Here is a 27,241-nt window from a genome sequence, read left to right as displayed (position 1 = left end):
CATAGATACATAGATAATACACTGTGTTTCTGCTATCAATTTAGGAAAGTCAGAGAAACCCTAATGCTAGCAATTATATTTTATTAAGATTCTAAACAACCCTATCAGAAATAATAAGTAACTCAACTTTGACCTCCCAATCTGGAAGTAGTATTCATATATTTTCAATTCAGTTAATTCACTGGGTACAGAAAATATTCAAATGGAGTCTTAATGTGCATTCTGCACACATAAACTCCTACTTGTGGACAGTTCCGTGGAAATGGTTGATTATGCCGTAATGGGGAGGTAAGTTTGTCATTCAAGAGTCTGCATCTAGGGCTGGGAATATGGCCTAGTGGCAAGAGTGCTTGCCTCCTACACATGAAGCTCTCGATTTGATTCCCCAGCACCACATATATGGAAAACGGCCAGAAGGGGCGCTGTGGCTCAGGTGACAGAGTGCTAGCCTTGAGCGGGAAGAAGCCAGGGACAGTGCTCAGGCCCTGAGTCCAAGGCCCAGGACTGGCCAAAAAAAAAAAAAAAAAAAAAGAGCCTGCATCTAGTTATGAAACATATAAAACACAGCATAAAAGTAGGTAAGATGCCATGACCACATGTGGTATTATGACAAAACACTGAATTCTGTATTGGCCTCAGATTATGTTCCACACTCTCCCTCAGTGACCACCTACTGGAAACTAAAACTACTGTGCAGGCACTATAATAGTTTATTAGCACAAGCCTCCTTAAAGAGGCATGTGCACACTTTCTGGTTCTACAATAGGAAGGTATTTTTGAACTCCATACTTTCAGTAATAAAAGTGAAGGGAGACAAAGATCAGAAATAAATAAAATCATTGTAGGTGTAGGCTAGACAATGACATTTTCTCAGCTAAGTAGGCATAATCTTTGCAATATGTGGATACAGAAAAGTGACAGATGAAAAGACATTTTGGGTTAGGCGTAGTTGCATGTGGTAGAACATGCTGCAATTCATGACATACAGATAACATACAGGTTGCTAGTTTCCAGATTCTGGCAGAGGCCAGCCTTCCTTGAGATAAAATCAGAACTGGGCTAACAGAGTTCTTGCTAAGACTAACATTCATGCTACATTCACATGCGGTCTCTGTATGGTCTAGTAATACTTTCTTAACAAGAGATATTTTGCCATAACCAAAAACAATTATTGCTACAATACCTCTACAAGTCCATTATTTACAAGCCTACCAACCCCCATGTATCAGTCAATAGATGTTTGCCAATATTTAAATAGAGACCAGTGACTTCATTTCTGGCAAGCTTTTTCTTCTACCAACTTGTTTAAATGGCAATAAAACACTAAATGATTTAGTAATTTAATAGGTGGAGATTCAATAGGCATATTCAGAATTACGATAAATGTCAAAGAAGTAGGTGAAACAATGGGATTAAGGATGGAGAATTTAGTATAAAATAGTGTTGATTTAACTAATTGCACCAAATACAGATAAAAGATAGAAATAGAAAGTAAATACAAAAATTAAAGGAAATGATATCATTATAGTCAGGAATAAATGGCCCCTGTCTATAATCCTAGCTATGTAGAAGGCTGAGAATGGGAGGATAACAGTTCAAGGTCAGTCTAGACAGAAAAAATTGCTGGCTCCTATTCAAGCCTTGCAGAGTAGCATTTACCTGTCATCTTAAATTATGTTGAGGTTGAGGTTGAAGTTAGGATGTTCCAGTTGCAAGACTGTCCAGACAATAAAAATTGTGAGAATCCTTGTTAGCAGAAGGAAGTTGGATATCATATCCACTTTGTCACCTCAGCAACGATGAGATGCATAAAATAGGTATATCAAGATCCAGGATCAAGTCTTCAAAGACAGTGCATCTCTAGCTCAAACTCAATGAGCTAAAAATGGGGCTGAAGGAATTGATCAGACATAGAGTGCCTGTTGAGCAAGTGAGAGGCCCTGAAAAAGTGTATTTTATGTAATAGTTTCCTTCCATGTGTAGGGTTACCATGAAAGCAGTTATGGCTTGATTATGCCCTTCATACATTGTGCAGTTTCAATTGCATCTTTATAGAATGTAGGCCATTTTAGATAGTCTTTTTTTGTCAAGATCTGTAAGGATATATATATGCATATATATATATGAAAATTATAACTACAGGAGAAAAAGAATGGGAGAATTTTAGGATAAGAATGTTATCATACACACACACACACACACACACACACACACACACGTTCAGAATTCTCAGTCTTTCCTTTCCTGTCTACTAGTCTGTAATTGGATGTCAAGTGAGCTTGTCATAAGTACTCTTGTCTAATGGGTAATCTGTGTGTGCAATTTTATGTGTTCTTTGTATCTCCTGAGGTATAAGTCTTACCTCATTCTGGAGGTCTCGGATCATTTTGCTCTTCCTCTCCACTTCAGTTTTTAAGAAATTAATCTGAAAATAAATAGAATATGATGTAACCACACTGTAAACTTACTCAAATATTTCTTGCGTATGTTTTAGCTATTCAGGAGTCTGAGATCTGAGATGCATTATTCAAGGCAGCCTGGAAAGGAAAGTCCTTGAAACTGTTATCGCCAATTAATTATCCACCATCACTCATCAAAAAAAGAAATTGAAGTGGAGTTGTGACTCACCTGGTAGAGTACTAGCCTTGAGCATAAAAGCTCAGGGACAGTGCCTAAGTCTTGAATTTCAAGCCCTAGGATTTGATTTACTAAAAAGAAAGATAGATAGATTCTAAGGCTGAGCATAGTAATATTTATTACTAAAATGCTCTCAAATAAGTTTATCAGACGGCCATGCTTGAGAACAACCATATTTTTTTCTAAAATATGGAGCAGTTTAGACACTAGTCCAAAGAAAGTATAACACTTTTCCTCTCTATGAAATTTATCTGGTTCTGTAATTATTGCTCAATATGTTTGTGTGTGTATGTGTGTATGTGTGTGTGTGTGTACATGCACATGTTTGTGTATGTAAATGTGTGGGTGGGTGGGGTACAGAAATACTTGTGACTCTGGCCTCCTCCTCCTCCTCCTCCTCCTCCTCCTCCTCCTCCTCCTCCTCCTCCCCCTCCCCCTCCTCCCCCTCCTCCCCCTCCTCCCCCTCCTCCCCCTCCTCCCCCTCCTCCTCCTCCTCCTCCTCCTCCTCCTCCTCCTTCTTTATGGGAGATAAGAGTCTTATGTTCTGCCTGGGCAATCTTTGAACTGTTATCATCAGAACTCAGCCTCCTGAATTGCTAGGATCACAGGCATGAGTCAGTGGTGCCCAGCTTCCTAGGGATTTTGCAAAAGTTTTATTGAAAACCTTAGAACCCCTGTTAATGCTGTGAGGGAAAGTCTTACCATAACCAATTTTGATGGTGAAAAACCTTGAGATGATACAGAAGAATTATTGTGTCTAGTTTTGACCATGTTAATTCTCAAAGAAACTGACAAATTTCCTACACACTTATTATCCCATTGTGTAGCGAGTCAATATTTGTTGGTGAACAAAGATATTACATGAAAGCAATTGATGTCATTTGAAATTAAATATGTATGTAGAATGTCTGTGTGCCTCCCAAGTAAAAGGTTTTTCCCATTTATACTAATCATTTATTAGACTCAGACATGTTTTTATGGATTGCAGATTTGTTTTTAAGATGTGACCGATAATAAATTTATCATAACTTCCTGTCACAGATGCAAATATTTTCCCTATCTCCTACTTATACGCTTTTATATTGGTGCTTTTATATATTGCACTATGAGGTGTGCATTTCTTTGAATGTTAAATATAAACACAAATACTTGCAAGTTAAAGACTTAATATTCAGGACCTAAAGTATATTCAGAATATGTAAATATATTATCACTTTGAGACTATTGTTTTAGAATCCCAGCAGATTTTTAATATCCCTAGTTTAAACATTCCTAGTAGCTAGTTATGAAATAATTCTTCTAGACAGAAAATAGCATGCATTTATAAACAAATAAAGAATGGAAGAACAATGATCATTTAAATCTTAATGAGAATAAAAACCTTAGGGTTGAATCTTGCTTTGACTTGTTTTTATCTCACGTAGCATAAATTAAGTCATAAAAATTAAGTGTAGCTAAGAGGATTTACTGGTTATTAATATTCTAACTTCTTTTCTTTTCTTTTCTTTTGCTTCTTTATTGTCAGGTGAAGTACAAAGGGGTTACAATTTCATTTGTAAAGCAAGTATATTTCTTACCCAACTTGTTACCTCCTCCCTCATTCCTCCGCCCCTCCCTCTTCCTCTTTTCCCTCTCCTGTCTATGAGTTGTACAGTTGGTTTTGTAAGTATTGCTTTTGCAATGGTTTGTGTTTTTTTCCTTTGTCTCTCGATTTTGGTATTCTCTTTCCCTTCCCTAGTTCCAACACACGTATATACAGTATTCAGGGAACTGAGAGCAGATACAGTGATAGCAGGGGTAAAACAATGGGACAAGAATACGAGAGAAAAAAAGAAAAAATTAAGGGTACTGTTTCACATGGCATGTTGAAAATACTTAAAGCACTTGTTTCCATAATGTGGAGTTCATTTCACTTAGCATCATCTTATGTGTTCATACAGGCCTAGCTATTGGGCTATTTTGATCTTCTGCTATCCTAGATATGTACTAATTTTCCCTATGAGGTAAACCATAGAGTCCATGTTTCTTTGGGTCTGGCTGACTTCACTTTTCTTACTTATTTTGATAGACCTAAAAGTCCATTTTTCTTTGCTGTGCTCCTTTTTTTTCCCTTGAGGAACACAGTGTTGAAAAATTTTCCCCTTCATTACTAGCTCATGTCTCTTGTGATGCTTCTTTAAACAGAATTAGATCAGTAAATATTTGTTGCTTTTATAATTTATTCAAAAGTCTATCATCTTTCATTTTTATGTTTTAATAAGTAAAAGTGCCACTATGAATCACAGCAATTGTGACATTTTTTTTTACAAATTTTTGCTTTTTTAATCTTTATGGAAAAGGCATAAAAATACAGAACATAAGCAGAGGAAGCTTTAAAAATTACCTATCATAAAACATAAAATTGAACAAAATATTTGCTTAATCAAAGTAAAATATTTCCCTTTGAGAGAAATTATTATTTAGCTATTCTCTTTTATTTACCCCAAAATTCAATTATACTTACAGTATTTCAAACAGAAGATAATCATTGAATGATTAATAAAAATTACTAAATAGTAGCTGATCAATGCTAAATTAATGTAAAGTGTTCATACTGAAAGAAAAATATCAGTTTTCTGCATGAAAACCAAAATTTGTAAGAAGTAATTTCAGTAGTAAGAAATTTGTCTTCTCAAAGATGCTACTTGATACAAATAAAAGAGGATATAGACACATTCTATGCATACATATTAGATATCATATATACATATATAAACATGGTAAAATATTTCAATCTATATTTTTAAAAATTTTATCAATTCTGGGTTCTGAAAATTACAAGATTGTGGGGCACACCTTGCATCATTAAGAGGCAATTAGCTGGCCCCCGCCTGTTTTCCCAGCCCTGGGCCCCCATGGATAGCGCCGCCTGCCTTCTGGTTCCCACAGAACAGGAAAGGCAGTTCTAGCTGGCCCTGCCTCCCAGCTTTGGGACCACTTGTAGTCAAGATGGTGCCTCGTGGTGAACCTGGAGGAGGTCCTGTGGGCTGTGACATAGAATTACGCTGCCTCTTAGGGTTGGTCCCTCGGCTCTCCACCCTTGACAGACAGCTCAGGCGTCCCTTCACAGCCCCTACATAGGTGCAAGTACCCCTCCCCTTCCGCTGCTCTCTGACCAGTTTAAGAGCGGCTCCTTTCCCCCATTAAAGAGAGTCTTAGCAATGACTTGGCTCCTCGACTGTCTGTCCTCCGATGAAAGGGGGGCTGGGTGTGGGCAGTTTGTCTGCCCTTTCCTCTTCTTGGATCATCCAGTTGGGGCGTGTTTTCCCATCTCTCCCGCAGGTCAGGAGAGTGTGGGAGGCTAAAAACCCCAATACAAGATGACATTGATTTCATTGTCAATAGTAGAATTCTCAAGATCTGTTGTCCTATGTGGAGTCTCACTTCTTTTAGGAACCAGGTATATTTTTAAACAGATTCCTATTCTAGAAACAGATATAAAGACCAATCCCTAAAAGTTGTACCAAAGATAGACCTAAAAATAGAGCACAAATCTATGGATAGAAATGTGTTGGGAGACCCTTATTTCTGATTTGGGTGAATATTTATCGAAGGAACTGAAACAGACCAGGTAAGGAAGCATAATTTTGAGAAAGATCAAATCTTACACTTTGTGCTGTGTATATGATTGGCAAAATAAATGGAAATTATTAAATAGTAAAGATGGTATAATGTTGCCCCTAATATATATGAGTGTAACTTAGAGAACAGTAGAGGCCCATTTACTTCAAATTCACTTTTTTTTTTTTTTTTTGCCAGTCCTGGGCTGTGGACTCAGGGCCTGAGCACTGTCCCTGGCTTCTTTTTGCTCAAGTCTAGCACTCTATCTCTTGAGCCACAGCACCACTTCTGGCTGTTTTCTATGTATGTGGTGCTGGGGAATCAAACCCAGGGCTTCATGTATGCGAAGCAAGCACTCTTGCCACTAGGCCATATTCCCAACCCTTTACTTCAACTTCAATGCAATTTTATTGCACCATTCAAAATCCAAGATGGTTAGAGAGGTAGCATCCTTTATTTACTCTGCCTATTGGTAAACTACCTATTGAGAACTAGACGATGCCTAAGAATCAAATTTGACATTATTTCTTTCTTGGAATATGTAATAACCGAGTAAGTATTAGGCTGATTTCATACCTGAAATTTATTTCATTGTATTTTCATTTTTACTCATTGTTCATAATTAGTTACTTATTAATATTATTATTTATTGCCCATACTTATTGTACTTATTATCCATGTTGACTAAAAAAAAAAGATTCCCAGGTCCAAAATAATAGCACAAAGAAAACAATGCACTTACAGTAGCCTGGTGTTTCTCAGCTTTTTCCAATGTTTCTTTAAGTTGACTTTGCAGTGCCTCCTGGAGGGATTTCATTTCTTCTCTAGTAAAGAAAAAGAAAAACGACAGCAAAAAGAATATGTAATTATTTCCTATATCCATTGCAACAGTAAGTTTGGTTCTCTACCCACATTTAAGAAACAGTTTAGTACAATTGTATATAGCTAAACTTACACAAACAGGATATGCCTCTCTCTCCCCTGAAAATAATAAAATCCAGTTATACTTAAAGGAAATTGCCTTGTTATTATGTTTTATAAGAATTCCACTGTATGAGTGATTTGTGAGCTACATAATGTGTTAAATAAAATCAATACATTAATTCAAATTTAAAAGGTAATTTCACTGACAGCAGAATGTGAGTGAACATGCTGGTTAGAAAAAGTCTGAATAGTCTTGCTGATAGAAAAAAATCATGTTTTCTTGTGGTGCTCCTAATTGATTAATTCTATACTATTGTGCTTTAGACATGCTTTGAAATTCCTGAGACATTAGAAATTTTTAAAGAAAAAGAAACATTTTCTAACTTAAAAGTTGCCTCATTAAACATATGTTCTATAGGAAATGCAAGACCATGTATAGACAATGTGTCTGAAGCCCATTAGCATATAAAGAATGCCACCTTTCTCAAAATAGAAATATATTCATATGTTTTCATTCTTCATAGGGATATAAACTTTCCTCACATAAGAATAATATGATATTTCTGTTCACCGATTTTTATCACATAAGCTATTCAGAAATACTGAATATAGAATACTTGATATTGAATAATATATGCTATACATAGAAATACCTAATATACAATAGCAGACATGGTTCTGTGTGTGTGTGTGTGTGTGTGTGTGTGTGTGTGTGTGTGTGTGTGTGAAGTACACACTTTGGCTACCAAACTCTTAAAGGAATAGCAATATTGAAACAGGAAACTTTTCTAGTTTTACTGATCTAAAGGAGTTGAAAATTAATGATTAATTGAAAAAGCACTAGCTCTGATTACTTGAGCAAAGGACAAACTCCTGTATACCCAGTTTCATCATCCATAAATAAGGCACAGTTATGAGATTGCACTGTGATCTTCCAATTAGTTTTAGATGACATAATAAAAAATGAGCACAGTGTTCAGAAAAGTTATTGAACAAATATAAGACTATGTGAACAAATCATCAGCACTTTATATTCAACTTTTGACCATAATGTACAATAGAAACACAGCAGCTTTTATATCTAGCAGGTTTCAAATATGCTTCCCGATTTTCAGCTTTAGGAATTAGTTTAATGTTCAAGAGTTTAAATATATAAATGATTATCACAATCAATTTGGACTTTAATTAGTAGAGCAAAATGAGTCGCCATAAGTTTTAATATAATTATAGTCACATTGGTCCTTAGATGAGTCATGCTTGCTTGAGTAATGTCTTTTACTGTGGTTTGACTTCAGTGAATGTTAAGTTACAGGTTTCTTTATAGACTTACTTGATTTCATTAGTCAGACTGGATACCAGTATAAATGTTTAAATCTCAGATTACACTATTAATTTCAAAACTTTTGAAAAAGCACACTGGGGTAATTCTATGACATAATATAATATGAATGAGTATAATATATAGTGATATATACAATATATTTGACTTTAAGATTACATTGTATATGTGTGTATGCATGTGTATAAATTAAATTTATAATGTTCACAGCCTCTTCATAAGATTCACATCAAGCCACAACAATATATAAAACTTAGTAAACAATGCATAATGCTGTGATAGATTTAGGTCCTCTCTTTGTGTGCTCAAACTCCACAAAGTCATATAATAACTCTTCTGAGAGAGAAAAAAAGAAAGTGGAAGGAAGGAAGGAAGGAAGGAAGGAAGGAAGGAAGGAAAGAAGGAAAGGAGGAGGGAGGGAGGGAGGGAGGGAGAGAGGGAAGGAGGGAGGGAGGGAGGAGAAAAAGAAAGAGAGAAAGAAAAAGAAAGCGGAAGGAAGGAAGGAATTAATTTTCTACATCATTGATTTAAATCAAATTTTGTTTCTCATTAAAAGTTTTAATAGTATGTTACACTGATTATAATTTTCTGAATTAAATATTTTAGAATTAAATATATCACTAAATGATTATATTTTAAATAATTATTAGTTTTCAATAATACATATAAAATATTTAACAATTCAATTGTTATTTATTTGTTGTAATTCCTCTTAATAACATCAAGAGACAATACAAGGGCTGGGGATATGGCCTAGTGGCAAGAGTGCCTGATTCGTATACATGAGGCCCTGGGTTCGATTCCCCAGCACCACATATACAGAAAATGGCCAGAAATGGCACTGTGGCTCAAGTGGCAGAGTGCTAGCCTTGAGCAAAAAAGAAGCCAGGGATAGTGCTCAGGCCCAGAGTCCAAGGCCCAGGACTGGCCAAAAAAAAAAAAAAAAAAAAAAAGAGACAAGCCAGAAAATAAAGAGCAAAATCTATTAGTAAAATGACAAAGCAAGCCAGGTGTCCGTGGCTCACACCTGTAATCCTAACTACTAAGGAGTCTAGAATCTGCTGATCACAGTTAGAAGCCACCCCAGGCAAGAAAGTTCATGAGACTCTGATCTTCAATTAACCACAAAAATCTGGAAGTGGAACTATAGTTTAAATGATGCAACATGAGCCTTGAACAACAACTACAAAAAAAAATGCTTAGGGATGGACCAGAACTGGCATGAAGAGAGAGGGAGAGAGAGAGAGAGAGACAGACAGACAGACAGACAGAGACAGAGAGACAGACAGAGAGACAGAGAGAGACAGAGAAACAGAAAGAGAGACAAAGATAAAGTAGAATATTCTGCACATTGTCATGCAAAGGAAAGCTATCAGGCTGAAAGTATGACTCTTACATTTGTAAATCTCTCCATCCCTTCCAGATCTTTTTGTTTACCTGTTCTGTGGTCTAGGTCTTTAGGAAACTCCACATTTCCACCTTATAGACTCATAGCTTATAACTGTATAAAAGATAATCCCAAATTTGTTTTTGCACCAAATTGTGTCTGACTAATTTAGGTTCCTTCCTGCTACTGAACTTAATCTCAGTTCTAAATGACGGATGACACTATCACTTATGAGCGTGTTTAAATGTTGATTAATTTTTAGTGATGTTGTCTAAATCTTAAAGAACATGAATTCCATACCTCTGCTATCCCAAATAGTAAATATAAATATATTCGCAAAAATCAGTATTCAGAAGCATCTATTTCAATCATTACAGATTTAGATTTCAGCAATTTCACAACTGGTGATTGGGTCTCTCTCAGGATTTGTTAAGTTTTCATAGAACACTTCTACTACATTAAGATCAGCACACACAAACCAGCTTAGAAAAAAGTATGCTTTATTCATGTTTCCTCAAGACAATTTCTTAGACATTTCAGGTACCCTGAAAACCCATAGTGTTAAATTTTTGGTTATATCCAATTAGTCTTGACAGAATAGTTTTATATCTCTCTATCAGATTGTGATTTCTTATGAATACTATCCAGACTACTAAATAATCCTGAAAATGCAGTCAATTCATGTTTTCTTTCTGCTTATATATCTACATACCTACCTACCTGTCTTATATACACACTTAGTCTTGTTAGAAGTACACTCTGATGTTTGTATTCACATAGCTATATAGGGCCAACCCATACACTCCAAGTTATTTAAAATCTGGTCATGCCTCTCAAAAACCTCTCAAATTTTCCACATGGTTCAAGCGTGATCTTCTGTTTGTGGCAGTTTTGTTTTCATTGCCTCCTCAGCTTATGAACAATGAACGCTGGCATAAATATCACATAGAAGGATGGTGCCTGGAGAACAGTGCATAAAGTTCAGATGGCAAGGATCTGAGAATAAAGGATGTGAGGAAAGTGTAGCTCTGGAGAGCTAATATACATGTACAAGACAGACACAACACATTGCACTTTTTCATCCTTATAGAAGACACTTAAAATTTCAAAATAATTACAATTTGATATTATGGTATAATATCAAATCATCTTTGTAAATTATCACTTTGTAGAATTTACTTGATCTCTTCTTAGTCATATATTTTAATAAGCCCTTTCAAAATCATATAATCATGATTTTCTTTTCTTTTACATTTCTTTTTTGTTTGTGTTGCTTTTTTCTTGCATTAGTTGTGTGACTGGAAATCAGGGCCTGGGCTTAACCCTGCACATTTGCTTTAGTCTGTCTAGAACTTGAGCCTCAGCTTTGTATCCAGCTTTTTAGCAGTTAGTTGTAGGTAAAAATCTTTAAGACTTTCTTAGTGGATTGGCTTTGACCTGCCTTCCTCAATTCTCAGCATCCCGACTAGCTAGAATTAGAGGTTTAAGATACCAGCATCTGACTCTCTTCCCATTCTTAATTAGCAAAAGTTACTATACAAAATGCCATTAACCTTTTTTGAAAATTTGCCTCTTATTAGAGTTTATTGAAATTCTTATTCTGATTTTGTGTGCACAAAATTGTATTTGCTTTAAACTACTTTTATAATTTGGGATTAAGCTTTGAAATTTTATTGTCACAATGTTTTATTTTATTCCTTTCATTAAAAGACTTACTCGCAACATCTAGTAACTTGTTCATGAAACTAAACATATAAATGGTGAGATGATTTAAATATTCTCTATAAAGCTAATAAGAATTGTGTTGGTTTTCAGAGTGTTTTTTATGTCATAAGAACAGGCACAGATAATTGAACAAAATATTAGCAAACTGTTGCAGTAGGTTTTTCCCTAACAATATCATACATTAATTGTTACCCTCTTGTGGTGCAGGAAGGCTGAATTTATTGAAAAATAAAATTCTAACACAATTCTTATCTTTATATGATGATCTTGGCTGAAAACTCTTCTTAATTCCTTAGTAAGCATCTTCCTCTTGCCCTCTTCCTAGTTTTCTGTTTTCCCTTACCCCTGACTCCCCTGAACTCCCAAGTTGTAAAGTTCATTTCCAACATAGTGTCTAGTGAGTATCACTGTTACACTGATTCACCCTTTGTCCTTTGTCTCATCATTTCTGTGATTCCCCCTTCCATTGCCCAAATCAGATAAACTTATATAGACTAAGGGTATCAAAATAAAAAAAAAAGAGAGAGACAACAGGGGATTAACTATAGAGGGGAAAAGAAAAAAAAAACTGCAAAGAATACACACGCACACACACACACACACACACACACACACGTTTTTACATATTGGTTCTTGTTTCCATATCTCGAAGTTCATTTCAATTAGCATCATGTGTCTATGTGTACATGGCTATTAAATTATTGTGATCCTCTGCTAGGACTATCCTAGATATTTTCTTGTTATTAGAGATGAAAAACAAACAAACATGGAGCCTATGTTCCTTTGCATCTGGCTTACTTCATTTAATATGATAATATGATTTTTTGCAACTGATTTTTGTTTATTTTCCTATCCAGGTTTTTTCTTTTTTAATTAATATTTTAGTGTTGTATTTCAGCACAGCTTGCCTATTGTACAGCTGGAACTTAACCAGTTTAGCCATGCTTTCTGTCCAGCATTATTTTGGCTAATTAACAATGAAATCTTATTAATGTTTCTCCAAGCTGGATTTGAACATGGATGGATCCTTTATCTTGGCATGTTGAGCAGATCTGACTCATTATTATCATTCTGTTTTAACCAATGCCTTTTTCCCCTTCATTTACAGTTTATTTCAGAAATTTGTTAAGCTATTTTACAATGCTGTATATTCCAAACTTAACCTTTTATTTAGATAAAGCCTTGTAATGTTTGACCAAATTCTTCCATTCTCTCCCCATCTTCTCCATCCCAGTCTTTTAACAACTATTAAATTTCACTTCTATACATTACTATTTTTACTTTCTATGTATAAATCAGATCAGGAATATATATTTGTGCCTGAATTATTTCGTTCAGGTTCATACAAACAAATGACCACATTTCTTTCTTTACATGGATGAATATTATTCAATTATTTACTTTTGAAATGCCATTAATTCTCCATCACTGCTTCAATAAGTCACAAACATATGTATATCATGTGATGGGTTCAATTGCATTGCCTGTATCAGTGGCATTTTTAGAGAAGATCATGAGAAAAGGTCAGTGGTTAACAAGGGGCTTAGAATTTCTCCACATGACACTTTTTAAACAAAATTGTAATAGGGAGGTTATATCTGGCCAGCACCATCATTGACTGTGGAGGGGCACCAGATTGACTCCAGCTCAGATTAGAGAAGAAGCCAAATCCATCTTCACTAAGATCTCCCCCACCCTATCCAGGGAAGCTCCCTTTATTATTATAAGTTATGTAAATTGACCACCTGAGGCCCCGGAATTTCAAGGGAATCTGTATCCTCCCATGAGTAGGCTTATCCACCTGACATCAAATCCATGTGCCCTCCCATGAGTGGATGTATCCACCTGATGTCAAATCCATGCGCCAATTCTAACTAGAATGATAGGTTGGTCCAAACAGATACTATGAGACAGACTGTAACTCTATTGGCCACCTGCGTGCAGCCTAGCATGCTCTGTAAGTGCTGTATCCTCACTGGCCACTTGCGTGTGGCAAGTTTGACTGTGATGTTTCCCTTATAACCAGGCTGGAAGGCCACACGTGTGCGTGGTTCCAGCTCTCGAGTCTGGGCTGCGACCAAGGCCGGTCAGTTCGCTTTTTGTTCACTTTTTACTTCCCCAATAAATCCATCTTTTTATCATCTTGTAGCTGGAGACTATCTGGTGGACTCTTGAGGGAACCAGGAATCCCCTCCATTGTGGGGGAACCCGCGTTTCATTGTAGTGAACCCCCACTTCAAAAATTAAAACAGACTTTTTGCCTTTTGAACAATAAGCCAAATCAAAACCTGTGGTAGCTGAGAAAGACAATAGGAGTAAAATGAAAATTCCAATGTACTCTCAGCAATTCACTTTAATAACTTGAACAATAATTTTTCTATAAAATAGGAATAATAACATCAACTTCCAAGATAGCTGCAAGAACAGAATAAGAAAATATGGATTTTACAAAAATTTTAGTAAAATACTAGTATTAGCTTATTCTCCCTTAATATAATGAACTATCTGTTTGAAAATCAATTTCAAAATTATGTGGCATTAAAACATAAAACACAATAACTGCTTCAATGGATAATCTGTCTAGTTGTACTATTAATGGCACTGTCCATTTCCTTTTTTAAATTTAGTTTTATTATTAATGGAAAGTTGTAAAGTTCATTTCCATCATACTTTTCTTGTGAGTATCGCTGTTACATTGGTTCACCCTTTGTCATTTGTCTCACCATTTTGTTATTCCCTTTCCCTTCTCCAATTCAGAAATAAATATATACAAGACAGGGTACCAAAATCAAATACAGTGACAATAGGCTAACCCAAAGGGGAAAAAAGAAAGAAAAAAAGAAAAAACTTCACCCAGAACATTAAATAAAACAACAAAGAAAGACCTCTTGTTTCTCAGTACCTTGGAGCACATTTCACTTAGCATCATCTTATATGTTCACGTGTACATAGCTATTGAGCTACTGTGATCCTCTTCTCAGACATATACTAATTATTACAAATGAGGTATCAATTGTCATTCCTTATCACAAAGATCAATTTTGTCCCTTTTCAAAAAAAATTCAATTAGAGCTCTGCCATCTGTCCTGTGTGCATTAGAGAGACAGTTCTTGAACAATCTACTGTGTTCACAAAGATCATCAAGCAAAGAGTTGGATAGAAATGTGGACTCTCAAAGCGCAACCCAAATCTGCTTATATAATTTGCATTAAAATATGATTCTCAAGATGGATCTCATAACCATCCAAGTATAAGGACGAAGATGAATAAGATCATGCATTTCATATGAATGAATTTTTAATAAATTTCCAAGATATAGTTTGACACCATTGCAAGAAAAATCTGAGATAAAAATACAAGCATTACCTTTGTTTCTGGCCTAATTCCAGAAGCTTCTGAACATCAGTTTTAGCAGACTGTTCATCGTTTTTTAAAGACTGACAAAAGAAGAAGAAAAGGAAATGTTATTTAATTTTTTTTAAATGTGTTTCATTTTACTTTTAGCTATCTAATATAGATGTGACTGCATTTGTGCCCCAGGCCAACAATGTGGTAGTGAGTCCTTGGTGATGCTCAGGATTCTGATTTGACCCTACACTGTCATACATTCTACAAAGTAAGTGGCAGAGACTAAGCTGAGTTTTGCTTTTAGAGGTTTGATGGAGGAGAAATATTCTCCAAATATGTAGGAGTCTTTATATGTGGATATAAAAATATTTTCTCCATTTTCTTTGAAGTTTTGCTGTGTACTCTGTAGGCATGTTGAACTATCTCTGGCTTACTTTACACAAAAACAAGCAGAAATAAAAAGCTTCTTTATGTAAGTCAGTAAATAACACAATTAAAGATGAAAGCAGTCAAAAGGCACATGCATGTCGGGTCTTGTCTACTTCTTATTTATGATTAATGCATAAAGACACAAGTAAACATAGGGCTATGGAAAATTTGGAGTGTTTTCTGTGGATAGGGTATTAAGAAAAGAGTGTTTTACTATTTCAGGATTCAACAAAAGTAGAGAAGACCCAAGAGCCTTCTCTGTAAAATAATCTGTCATATTAAACTGCCTTTAATGATTTGTTCATCCATACGGGATCTATTATTTAATTGAGTAATTTGTCACTCTTGATATCCCCTAAATGTTATAAAGGCAAAGTGATAATATTGTTTGCCAAAAAGCAGTGAGAGGATTAAAACAAAAAGGAAAAAAAGAGAGAGAAATAGTAAATGCTATACTTAGTTATTTATTTATTCATATTGTAAATCCAGCAAAGATCTGTTTAACACAACATGGTGCCCACCTCCACAGGTATTTCAATTTCATACTAAAAGAGACAATTTAAATATATTGTGATAAGAATCACTATGGCGATGTGCCTCCCTACAGGACAGGCTGAGTTTCTAATCAGGAAGCAGCCAATAAATAGCATTCTGTTTGTTTGTAATAAATAGCTTCACGTAAAATACAAAGAATAAAGGATTAGGAATTTAAATGGAGGTAAAGATCATCATTCCGAAGAATTGCAGATAAGAGTGTATCATGGTCATATGAACTGGGGTAGGTTATGAACTCAGCCCTTTAACTTCTTCAGCTGCAAACGATAGAGGAAATACAGAGTTTCTTTCAGTCACTGATTGATTAACAACTCAATGGAGATGACAGATATGTGAAAACACTAGAAAAAATGTGTGAGGAAATGTTTATTCACTTAATTACAATCTTCCATAATCTGGCTATTTTTGAAGAAATTAGATTAAAATGAGACTGATGAATTAAAGAAATTTTATGTATCTGTAACCCCTCTGTACATAGCCTTCATAACAATAAAACAATGCCTGAAAAAAACAATTCAGGAATCTGAAGGTGTATCTCACAGGTAGAAGGCATACACAGTGAGGGTTGTCCTGGGTTCATCCCCCAGAAGCCCACACACAATCATATATACATATACATATATATGTGTATATATATGTATATATTCACGCACCCACAAATACATGTTCAAGCACCCACAAAAACACATGCCTACACAGACATTTATACATGTATGCATGCATGTGTAGACACAAAAATACTCACATATTTTTGTATACACAAGTGCACCATGTGTACATTTAGAAAAGCAGACAGACACATACACACACACATACAAATATACACACATATACTACGGAGGGACAAAACTAGGTGAGAAAATGGAAGGTATAAATCTATGTAGATAGGATCAGTAAGAGCTGGAATATGCTTGGATATCACTTCTTCAGCAATGTTCAGGGAAACCACTATAATCCTTTGAAAGTAATCTTGGTTTCTTTAATGATGTCAAAAGTTAATACTATTTAATTATCCAAACTATTAGTTATGGTCCTTTTATGTGATACAGTTACAAGAATGAACACAATTTGGAACTTGAAATTGAATTTTCAATGTTTTTCTTTTAGACTTCATTGTAAAAATAAAATGTACTGTGTTGCCTGTCACTGTAAATAGGGAGCCTGGGCTCACCATTCACTATAGGTGTGACTTTATGTACTTTTTTTATGTCAGCATGTTCCTCCCTTATTTTATGACGAGTGGAATTTGTTCCTTTTCTTTTCAAGTCTGCTTAGGAAGATTTAATGAGAAAAACGTGAAACCTCATAAAATGTCTCACACTAAATAAAAGCATTTTGAAACTGTTTATTTAAAAGTAGGATTGTTACCTTTTCAAACATTGTGACTCTAAGAAATTATGTATTTTATTAGGCTGTTTGCTATCTTAGAATTTGATTTCTTGACTCAGACAATTGATGTAGAGACTAAGTGTCCTGAAATATTTTGAAAATTAACTGTTTCTAGGCACTTCACTCTGTGCTTGCAGTGTTATCAAGTGGCCAGGTGTTCATGTTTCTGAGAGTATGCTCATAGCTTGAACACTGTTTCAAGTTTTATTCACTTGATGGATTTCCACTTACTAAGATGCATCTCATTCGTTTCGATATAATTCCCAATTTTTACCCCCATTAATCCTGGGCATTGTTTGCTTAATGCTCATTGCACACTACCAAAATCTGTTTTGCCGCCACTTTTTATTGAGTACTACTGGGATGTGGAAGGTTGTTTTCCTCTCATTTCCATCCTCTGTAGGTGTCATACAACTTCAGAAATGAGCATCAATTCAAATACCAGCTCTGTCTCCAAATATTTGGGCTCTTACTTTCTAAGCAATTCTGTAACTCTATATTTTGACCCATAAAATTAGACTAAAACTGAAGCACAATTCTCAGAAAATTAAAAAAACAAAATTTTTACCAAATTAAACAAGTCTTTTAGTGTTTGCTGATAGCATTATCATCATCATCCTCACCATATCACTGTCATGGCAATAAAAAGTATCAGCAACATTTCTTATCTGAAATAAATATTGATTTGCAGTTTTTTATTCATATTTCTCTATATGAACACATTTTTACGTTGGTCTATCTTCTTTTTGAGGCAAATCTCTCTCACAGTAATGTCATTTATTATGGAATCTTCAAAACTATCCTACCAAGGATTTAAAATCCTCTTCTAAATGTCATTCTTATATTCATTCTTCTCTTGGCCTAATTACATCTTATCATTTTGTAATATAAAAACACAGGGTCAAATGGATGGGAGAAGTATGAGGAATTGGTAGCTTTACCACAAACCTAGTTGACTCCTTTATGTATTAGCAAAGAAAGATCCATAGACAGAATTTCAAATCACATCTCACTTCAATGGTCACATAGTAGTTAATAGTAACTAGCCTGATCAAGCCCAGAAACCCTTCAATGCTATTTAAAATGTATACTAATTTGTTGAGGGAGATCAGGTGAATGAATGCTCATTCTTTTCCCCTGTGAAAATTAAGTTTTTATCTCACCTGAAGGTTCACTTTAATTCCATCAAGTTCCCTTGATGTTTTTGTTAGCTGACGCAGAATAGAGCTTCTCTCCTTAAAGACTTCTTTTAGCTGCTTTTCAAGTTCTTCATAGTCCTGTCTAACACAGAAAGAAAAGGCATGAGACTCCAAAAAGTTTTCTACTTGGCCTCAGTCACAATCAATAACACTCAAGTTTTCAGTAACATGTAGACTGAAAATATCATTGCTAGGCTGTTTTGGTTTTCTTTTCACATAAAAGGGCATAAAGTGAAAATCCAGGGTAATTACAATCATTTTGATTTTCCATGTGAACTATGCAGAAAAGAGATAACAATGCAGTATTACACAAATGCTATACAATTAATAGATAACATATTATCAGATAATGGTTTGTCTTAGAAATACAAAAGACAATGACCAATAAAATAAGCACCGGAAAATAGATATTAACAAGAGGAGAGTGAGGCCAAGGGAAAGGTGTAGGTAGATGTGTCAAGAGGAGGAAGGTTAAATTCTGTCCATAATTCATTGTCTATCCCAGGGAGTTAAGCAGAGTAGGGGAGGTGGGTCAGAGGGGTAAGAATGTTAGAAGGGGTGGCACCGATCAAGATACATTGTATGCATAACCTGCTTTGTTAAATGGCAACTCCTTTGTACAACTATTAAAAGATAATAAAAAAGAAAACAAGGGAAGTGGTTAACAGTGATTGACAAAAAATGTACTCACCATTTTACCTATGTAACTATAATCCCTCTGTACATCACCTTGACAATAAAATTAAATTTAAAATAATGATAATAAAAAGAAATAAAAAGAAAGGGAGGTATTGGTACTAATTAATAAACTTTACCATCTTTCTGGTTCAAGGAAAAGATTATGATGACTTAACAAGGACTGAAGGAGTAAGAATAGGAAAATTTTGATTTATTTCAAAAAATCTTAGAAATAAAATCAATTAGATATCTCTTAAGAGAATTCCTTTGTTCATTTTTGTTATGAGAAGTATGGGAGACAGTTGGTTAATAATAGCAAAGTATGACACATAAAATTAATGCACAGCTCTCTTCACTGAGCTACAAGGCCCTAAAAAGACAAATGTTTTGGTAGATGTTGGGTTAAGTTCAATTTTAAACATTGAGCACGCTGGCTCAAACTCTTTGGGCTTTACATTATTTGGCCTTAAAATATAGGGCTGACTTCATCATATTTTTATGTGTGAAATGAAGTAATTTGCATAAAAGTTTGCACCCACAATAACTAGGGTATTAAAAATACAGCATATAAATTATTGAGGTATTTGGTGAATTTTAGAGTCATTCTGAAGAATTATAAAATAACTGGGTTCACCAGAGCCTTTAGAAATCATGAATAAATGTGTCCTATATACAGGTAATTTGTATTACAACCTTCACTACTTATTTGCTAAATGTTGCTAACCATTTTCCCATTTTTATTTTTTTTCCAGTCCTGTGGCTCAGGACTCAGGGCCTGAGCACTGTCCTTGGCTTCTTTTTGCTCAAGGTGAGGACTCTAACTCTTGAGCCATAGTGCCACTCCCAGCTTTTACTGTTTATGTGGTGCTGAGGAATCAAATCCAGGATTTCTGTGCCTGCTAGGCAAGCACTGTACCACTAAGCCATATTTCCATCCCTTTCACATTCTTTTTATTTATTGGACATTGGAACAACCTATGCTATGATCTATAGTGGTTTACACAGCTTATGAGATTTGCTCTAAGGAGACATTAAAAAAAAAAAAAAAGCCAGGTGCCTGTGCTCACATCTATAATCTTAGCTACTTAGCAATTTGAGATCTGACATCCGTGGTTTGACTCAACCCCAGGCAAGAAATTCTATAAAACTCTTCTCTACAAATCAGTTGAAAATAGAGCTGTGGCTTAAGTTACAGAATGCTGATCTTGAGAAAAGAATGCCCACAGACAGCACCAAGGTCTTGAATTCAAGCCCAGGACCGGGACCAAAAGACCAACAAAAAGTTATTTGTGTCACGAGAGTCTAGTCATATCTTCATTTCATTTCAATGTTAATTCAAGTACCTATTTTTTTCCCATACAGTAATCTCATCTCTAAATTATCATGACAATAATTAATCAAATTGGTGGATAATTTGAACTGACAACATATTACACACAACATGTTATTATAAGTAAGAACTCATTGAAACGTCAGAACAACTGCAACAATAATCCTAGTAGTAATCCTTTTCTCCAGTGTAAAAAAAGTAGAGTTACAAGGACAGTGAATTACTCCCCACTACTACTCCTGTCTGGAAAGTAATTTATCCCATCAGCCTAGAGAACTCATGGTCTTTCCCTGCATTGCGAAATAACACACAGGAGGCAGGGCACCAGTGGCTCATGCCTGTGAACCAAAGTACTCTTCAGGCTGAGATATGAGGATCATGGTTCAATGCCAGGTGGGGCAGGAAAGTCCGCAGACTTGAATCTCTAATTAACCACCAGAAAAACAGAAGTGATTTTGTGGTTCATGTGGTGAAAAGACCTAAGTGACTCCATCTTAAAAATCTAAGCTTATTCTCCCCTAAATCAGGAGGTTACACAGAAAGCCTGCACAAACATTTTTTGAGAAAAACTGCTGAATGTCTCAAACAGAGGATGTATGAGTTACATATAAACAGAGATTGAAGTTTAACTTTAGAAATGTGGCTTAGCCTTCTGATAACAAAGTTTAACTATAGCCCTCTGCTAACAGAGTTAACTATGGCCCTCTGCTAACAAAGTTAACTATAGATAAGATTAGCCTATTTCCCTCTGCTTGCTTAGTGTGATGTATTGTTAATCAAACATATATATGACTGTGTGGAAGTTTCCCCAGATTGCTTAAGAGTTGTTTGTTTCATGATATAAAAAGACTGCTAGATTTTAACTCGAGGCCCCAGAGTGTCACCAGTTGCTGCATAAAGAATAATAAAATTAGGTCATTTGTGGGACTGGAGGTCATCATATTAAGAAAGATGGGGCTGGGGATATAGCCTAGTGGCAAGAGTGCCTGCCTCGGATACACGAGGCCCTAGGTTCGATTCCCCAGCACCACATATACATAAAAACGGCCAGAAGCGGCGCTGTGGCTCAAGTAGCAGAGTACTAGCCTTGAGCGGGAAGAAGCCAGGGACAGTGCTCAGGCCCTGAGTCCAAGGCCCAGGACTGGCCAAAAAAAAAAAAAAAAAAAAAAAAAAAAAAAAAGAAAGATGAATAAAGTTCAGAAATATCAGTATTGAATGTTTTTGCTCATGTGAAATTAAAAACTCATAGAATAGTAATATTACATAATTGTAAAGTGAGACTACTTGTGGGAAGATAACCAGTGAGTGTGAGCAAGTTGAATAAAGTGAATGACAGAGGGATATTCAACTCATTTTATATTGAATACTTTTAAAACATATTTTCTGATTTATAGAAGACAGTGTCTGTCCACATGTTATTTCCTGGTATAATGATTAAAATGATTGAATTGTAAGGAATTTAATTGTAATTGCACTCACATTATACTTATATTTAATGAAGTAGATAACAATTATAAACCTTCACATTTAGAGACATAGATTGTTTCATATATTATATCAATAGGTTTTATGACTCACAAATGAATTAGAGTTACTACATAGAGTTATTCTTCACTTGCTGTTAAACTTGCTACTGTTATTTCAAATAGATTTTGCCATTTAATTGCACAGTTGACATTGCTAATTTTTGAAGCTATTATGTCTATGTTTTGATCTTTATGGACCTCCTAAGTTGCTATAGCTACTCAGTTAATTCTTTGGGTTTGGTAAGTAGAAAACAGTATTCCTTTGAAACATAAAAGTAACATTTTGTTTGGCTGAGGAGGGTGACTCAGGGCTAATAGGGAGACAGAGGCAGGAGAATCATTGCTTAAGACCTCGGGAAAGAATTAGCCTGTCCATATTTGAAAAATAAGCCAGGGATGGTGGCACATAACTAGCATTTCAATTGCTTTGGGTGGGGGTATGTGGAGGTTTCAGATTGAGGCCTTATATGAAAAATATCAGTATGTATGCATGTTTGTATCTATCTATCTATTTTACTGGGACAGTCTCATAAACAATGTTAAATAGAACAAACAAAAGAAAACATTACACCTTGTTACTTAAGCTGCTTCATTGCACCCAGTGTTTGCTGAATTTTTATGGCCATTTAAAAAACAATATGAGTTTTTACTCATGTGGGATTCATGCAGAAAGTAAATTACAATCTCAATTACACATTTTCTAAAGCATTGGAAATTACACAAATTAGAAACTGAAGAAAAGGAATACTAATAACATATTTTTCCTTAGACGTCTCTCATTTATCATCTTCATTTCTAAACCCAAATATAAAAACATACTGTCAACACTTTAGAACTGTCCACTTATACTTGGAACTTAGGCTTAGGCAGTTATTGAATGACTTCCTTTGAATTATAGTTTTTAAAAATAGTATTTATTCTGTCAATTTATGGCCAAAGAGTATAAATTTTATTGCTACATATATAGGAGAATAATTTTTATTATAGTGGAATCCTTCTATCCAGTGTTAATAAGAAAATTCTCGTGATTTTTTTTTCCAGTTTTCCACTTGTGTTAACAGTGTCTTAATGATGATTCCATATAATCAAATGGCTGAAACACACACACATATACACACAAACACACACACACTTACATTGACAAACACTCATGAAAGGTATATATTTAAGAGGGGAATTAGTGCATAATTGATTTTTATGTTCACATATGTATCTAGTAAATTTAGTGTAGTGAGAGCTGAGCCGCCATGTTATATGTTAGTCTGAGTTCAAACAGGATACAAGAAAAAAAAGACAAAGCAAAAAGAAATTCATAAAAGTTTAATGTGTGACTACTTTTTAAAAAGTATTTTAAATAAATTCAGAAAGCCTTGCTATGGCGTTGGCATGGGATGTGAGATCATTAATTGCAGAGAATAGTAACCTTGTAGATACACAGTCGATGGCTAAGGTTTTCATTAACTTCATATATCTATACAGAAACACATTTTTCTAGTAGCTTTGCATTCTGTTTGGTACATGAAATGAATCTTCTCCGAGCAACTGGCAGAAGTTATATTGATTGAAGAAGCCTGTGATACTTAGTAGTTTCAGACCTTGCCCTTGTGAAAATTACATCCCGTCAGAGAGAAGGTTCTAAAACAAGGGGAAATAAGCTACAAGACCTGCATGACATCTGATTCTACACGGGGTATAACTCCAAAAACATCTTTCAAATAATAAAATCACCACCTTTCAACACTTTCCAGTGGTTCAGTAATTTCATTCCACTGATGCTCACTTTACTTCCAAAAAGACACTGACAGGGACTATTAAAAAGTTAAGTGGGTCTGGTTCCAGCAAATGACAATCATTTAACTGGATGGAAAAAGATGCCCTCACTGGAGGGTGAGTGCATTTCTTTTACTTCCCAAAAGAGGGGCTTGTAATAAGATGATTGAATCCTGGTTCCTATTAAACTTTTCATGTTCTGAAGATAACCAGCAGCTAAGAGAAGCAAACACCACAGTACTTTGTAAGCTATAAGTTTCTCTCCATAAATGCACTCCTGGTGAGCAGAAATAATTATATGACTAAAGTCTCTCTACAATTCTTAGTTACTTCCTCAAAATACATTCGAGGTTCATAAAAATTAGCATGGTGACATCTGCAAAAGAAGGAAAGAAAGAAAGAAAGAAAGAAAGAGAGAGAGAGAAAGAAAGAAAAAGAAAGAAAGAAAGAAAGAAAGAAAGAAAGAAATGAAAGAAAGATTTAAAGATGTATGTACAACTCTTTGTGAGAAAAGTTATGAGCAATAAAAAATATATTTACCATTTATTTCAGTGCCATTACTAAAGAATATTATACCTAGAAAGAGTTCTTTTAATGATTCATCAAAAATATGAATACAATACCTGAATTGTAACATAAGTTGAAGAATAATTCATAACAATGTGCTGAATATGATCATGTAAATAATCACAAAAATGTAGATACAACAGCCAAAATGAATGCTAGTCTTTCACTCTAGCTTCATTGCAAATTCCCTTTCACACATTCAAAACAGTTTCCCAAAGAATTTAAATGGGTTTATAGCTCCTCAAACTCAGTATATTGAAACATCCTGAGCTCAAAATAAGTTTTACACAATCAACTCCTGAAACAGCATCATTTAGCAGATAAGTAGCTGCAGAAGTATTGGCTGTTTACCCTTTATGCAATGGACTGCATGGGGATTTTCTCCCCATACTTCCAGGGTCACATTGCAAATCACTATGCAAAGGAAAAAATAGCATACAAAATTTGAGGTAGCTCCTCCCTGACCCAGTAACCAAAGTATGACAAGCAAGACCATACTAAAGCTACCAGCACGACCATGTTCACTGCAGCACTATTTACTGTAGCTAAAATATGGAACCAACCCAGATGCCTCTCAGTAGATGAATGAACAACAAAAAAAAAATCTTTGTATATAAACACAATGGAATTCTATGCTTCTGTCAGAAAGAATGGTATTGCCCCTTCTGTAAAGAAATGGCAAGACTTGGGAAAAGCCCAATCACACTAATTGAAGTGAGCCAGACCCAAAGAAACATAAACTCTATAGTTTCCTTCACTGATATTAATTAGTAATGCCTATGATATCCCTAACAGATGATCACAGTATCTCAATAGCTGTGTATATATGACCACATAAGATGATGCTAACTGCTCCAAGTTATGGAAATAACTGGTTTATTAGTGTTGTTATTTTTCAATATAGTATGTGAAATCACATCTTGTGCTTTTCTTCCTTATAATTTAGCCCCTGTAGTCACTGTATTTTATTTTGGTACCCTGGGTATTGCATATATATTTATCTGAATTAAGGAATGTAAGGGAAACATCAAAATAGTGAGACAAATTCTAAAAGGTGAACCACCACAACAGCAAAGATATTATGTTGTAAATCATCTGTAGGACTCAAATGGGAGAATTGGGGAGGGGGGTAAGGTGGGAGAAAAATGTGGGAGAAGGTAACAAGTTTGACAAGAAATATACTCACTAACATACATATGGAACTATAACCCCTTTGTATATCACTGACAATAAAAATAAAATTAAATAATAAAAACAATTGAGCTAGAATGTTCTTTAATTGAGTATGTCTTTTGCACTATTGCTAAGTCAGAATACGTAGAAGACAGCATGGTTAAACAGGGAACTCAATATTTCAATCAAAGTAGCTACTCTTCCATTCTCATTCTGAATTTTAAATAATTCCATGCCTTACTCTATTATTTTTTTGAAAAAGATGTGTACACCCATTTTCCCATCCTTTCAGGATCTGAGATATATTAGATTGCTTAACAATTAGCCAATTCTTTCTACTCTCTATCTAATAGAACATGCCCACAAAGTCACAAATGTTATATACTCATTTGAGTCATGCCATGTCACAAAGCCAAATAGAGATATGAAGACATTTCCTAGGTCATATATATTAATTATAATATATTATGTGATATTATATTCCCTTGGATATTTTGTTTCATTTACCTCTTCCCTTCTGTAGGGAAGTGATAATTATCTTGATATTATGACATATGAATCCTTAAGACCTATGAGAAGGCAGATTACAGTGATGTGTAAGTATGGAAACAGTGTTGGTACGTAATGGCACATCTGTTCTGCTCAACCAAATCTAAAATCCTGACACAATGACTTTTGTTATGAAGGGTTATTAAACGATTTTACTTTTACATTTCTGTCAGACTTTCTGGTAATTACATCTGAACTCATTCTAATGACTGCAAAATGTCTGGTGCCGTGTCATTTATCATGTTTTGTGAATTCCAGAAGATTCATCATTTACTAAGACTGGTGTAGAAATGCAAATTCTTGAATCTAATTTAGTACTACTGAATCAGAATTGCTTGTGGTAAGGAGGAACTCAGAAGCTCCAGGTAATTTTTGTACCTATAGGAAATGGGTCTGTATGAGTGTGGTGCCTTTATAATATATTTCCTTAAGACATGTGATCAACAGCAGTTGGAATCTACCAACAGGAACTGAAACCACACTAACCTCCCGGCATGGCTGCTTGTGGACAGGAAACAATGTCCATTTTAACTGTTTTACATACCGTTGGCTTTGTTTCTTTAGGAAACACTGATGTCCTCTCAAGAAAAAAAAAAAGAATTTCTCAGACAAACATATATATAATACCCAGGACTAAACCATAGAGAAGGTAAATGGGAGAAAAAAGAAATAATTTCAAATACTAACTTAAAAATAACAATACCAAAGATTAACATCTTGTTTCCATATCTTGGAGTTCATTTTGCTTAACAACATCTTATGCAATCACATGTACATAGCTATTTAGCTACTGTGATCATCTTCTAGGACCATCTTAGACATATGGAAAGGGAAGGGGAACATCAAAATGGTGAGAAAAAGGGTAAAATTTGAACCAATGCCATAACAACATTTAAAAACAATATGTAGTAAACTAACTGTAGAACTGGAGGGAAGGATAAGGAAGGAGAGAATGTGGGAGAAAATTGAGGGAGGATGTAACAAGTTTGAGAAGAAATGTACTCATTACCTTATGCATGTAACTGAAACCCTTATGTACATCACCTTGACAAAAAATAGACCATTCTCATTTGACAGCCCTGACAATCATTGTTCTCTTCGTGTGTGCCATTTTAT

At 34.9% G+C, this 27,241-nt stretch overlaps 1 protein-coding gene across 1 annotated transcript in view; it reads right to left on the bottom strand.

Annotated features, from left to right (window-relative positions):
- Positions 1–27,241, bottom strand: part of Luzp2 (leucine zipper protein 2) — a 344,929-nt gene that overhangs the window by 176,730 nt on the left and 140,958 nt on the right. The window contains exons 2-5 of the mRNA XM_048360954.1: positions 18,497–18,614; positions 14,979–15,049; positions 6,980–7,061; positions 2,363–2,425 (exon numbers count right to left, since the gene is read on the bottom strand). Of these exons, the coding sequence (XP_048216911.1) occupies positions 2,363–2,425; positions 6,980–7,061; positions 14,979–15,049; positions 18,497–18,614 (334 nt within the window). The remainder of the gene's footprint in view (positions 1–2,362; positions 2,426–6,979; positions 7,062–14,978; positions 15,050–18,496; positions 18,615–27,241) is intronic.

This window comes from Perognathus longimembris, chromosome 13 (genome assembly GCF_023159225.1).
Source record: "Perognathus longimembris pacificus isolate PPM17 chromosome 13, ASM2315922v1, whole genome shotgun sequence".
Taxonomy (NCBI): domain Eukaryota; kingdom Metazoa; phylum Chordata; class Mammalia; order Rodentia; family Heteromyidae; genus Perognathus; species Perognathus longimembris.
This window is presented reverse-complemented; position numbering and strand designations above follow the sequence as displayed.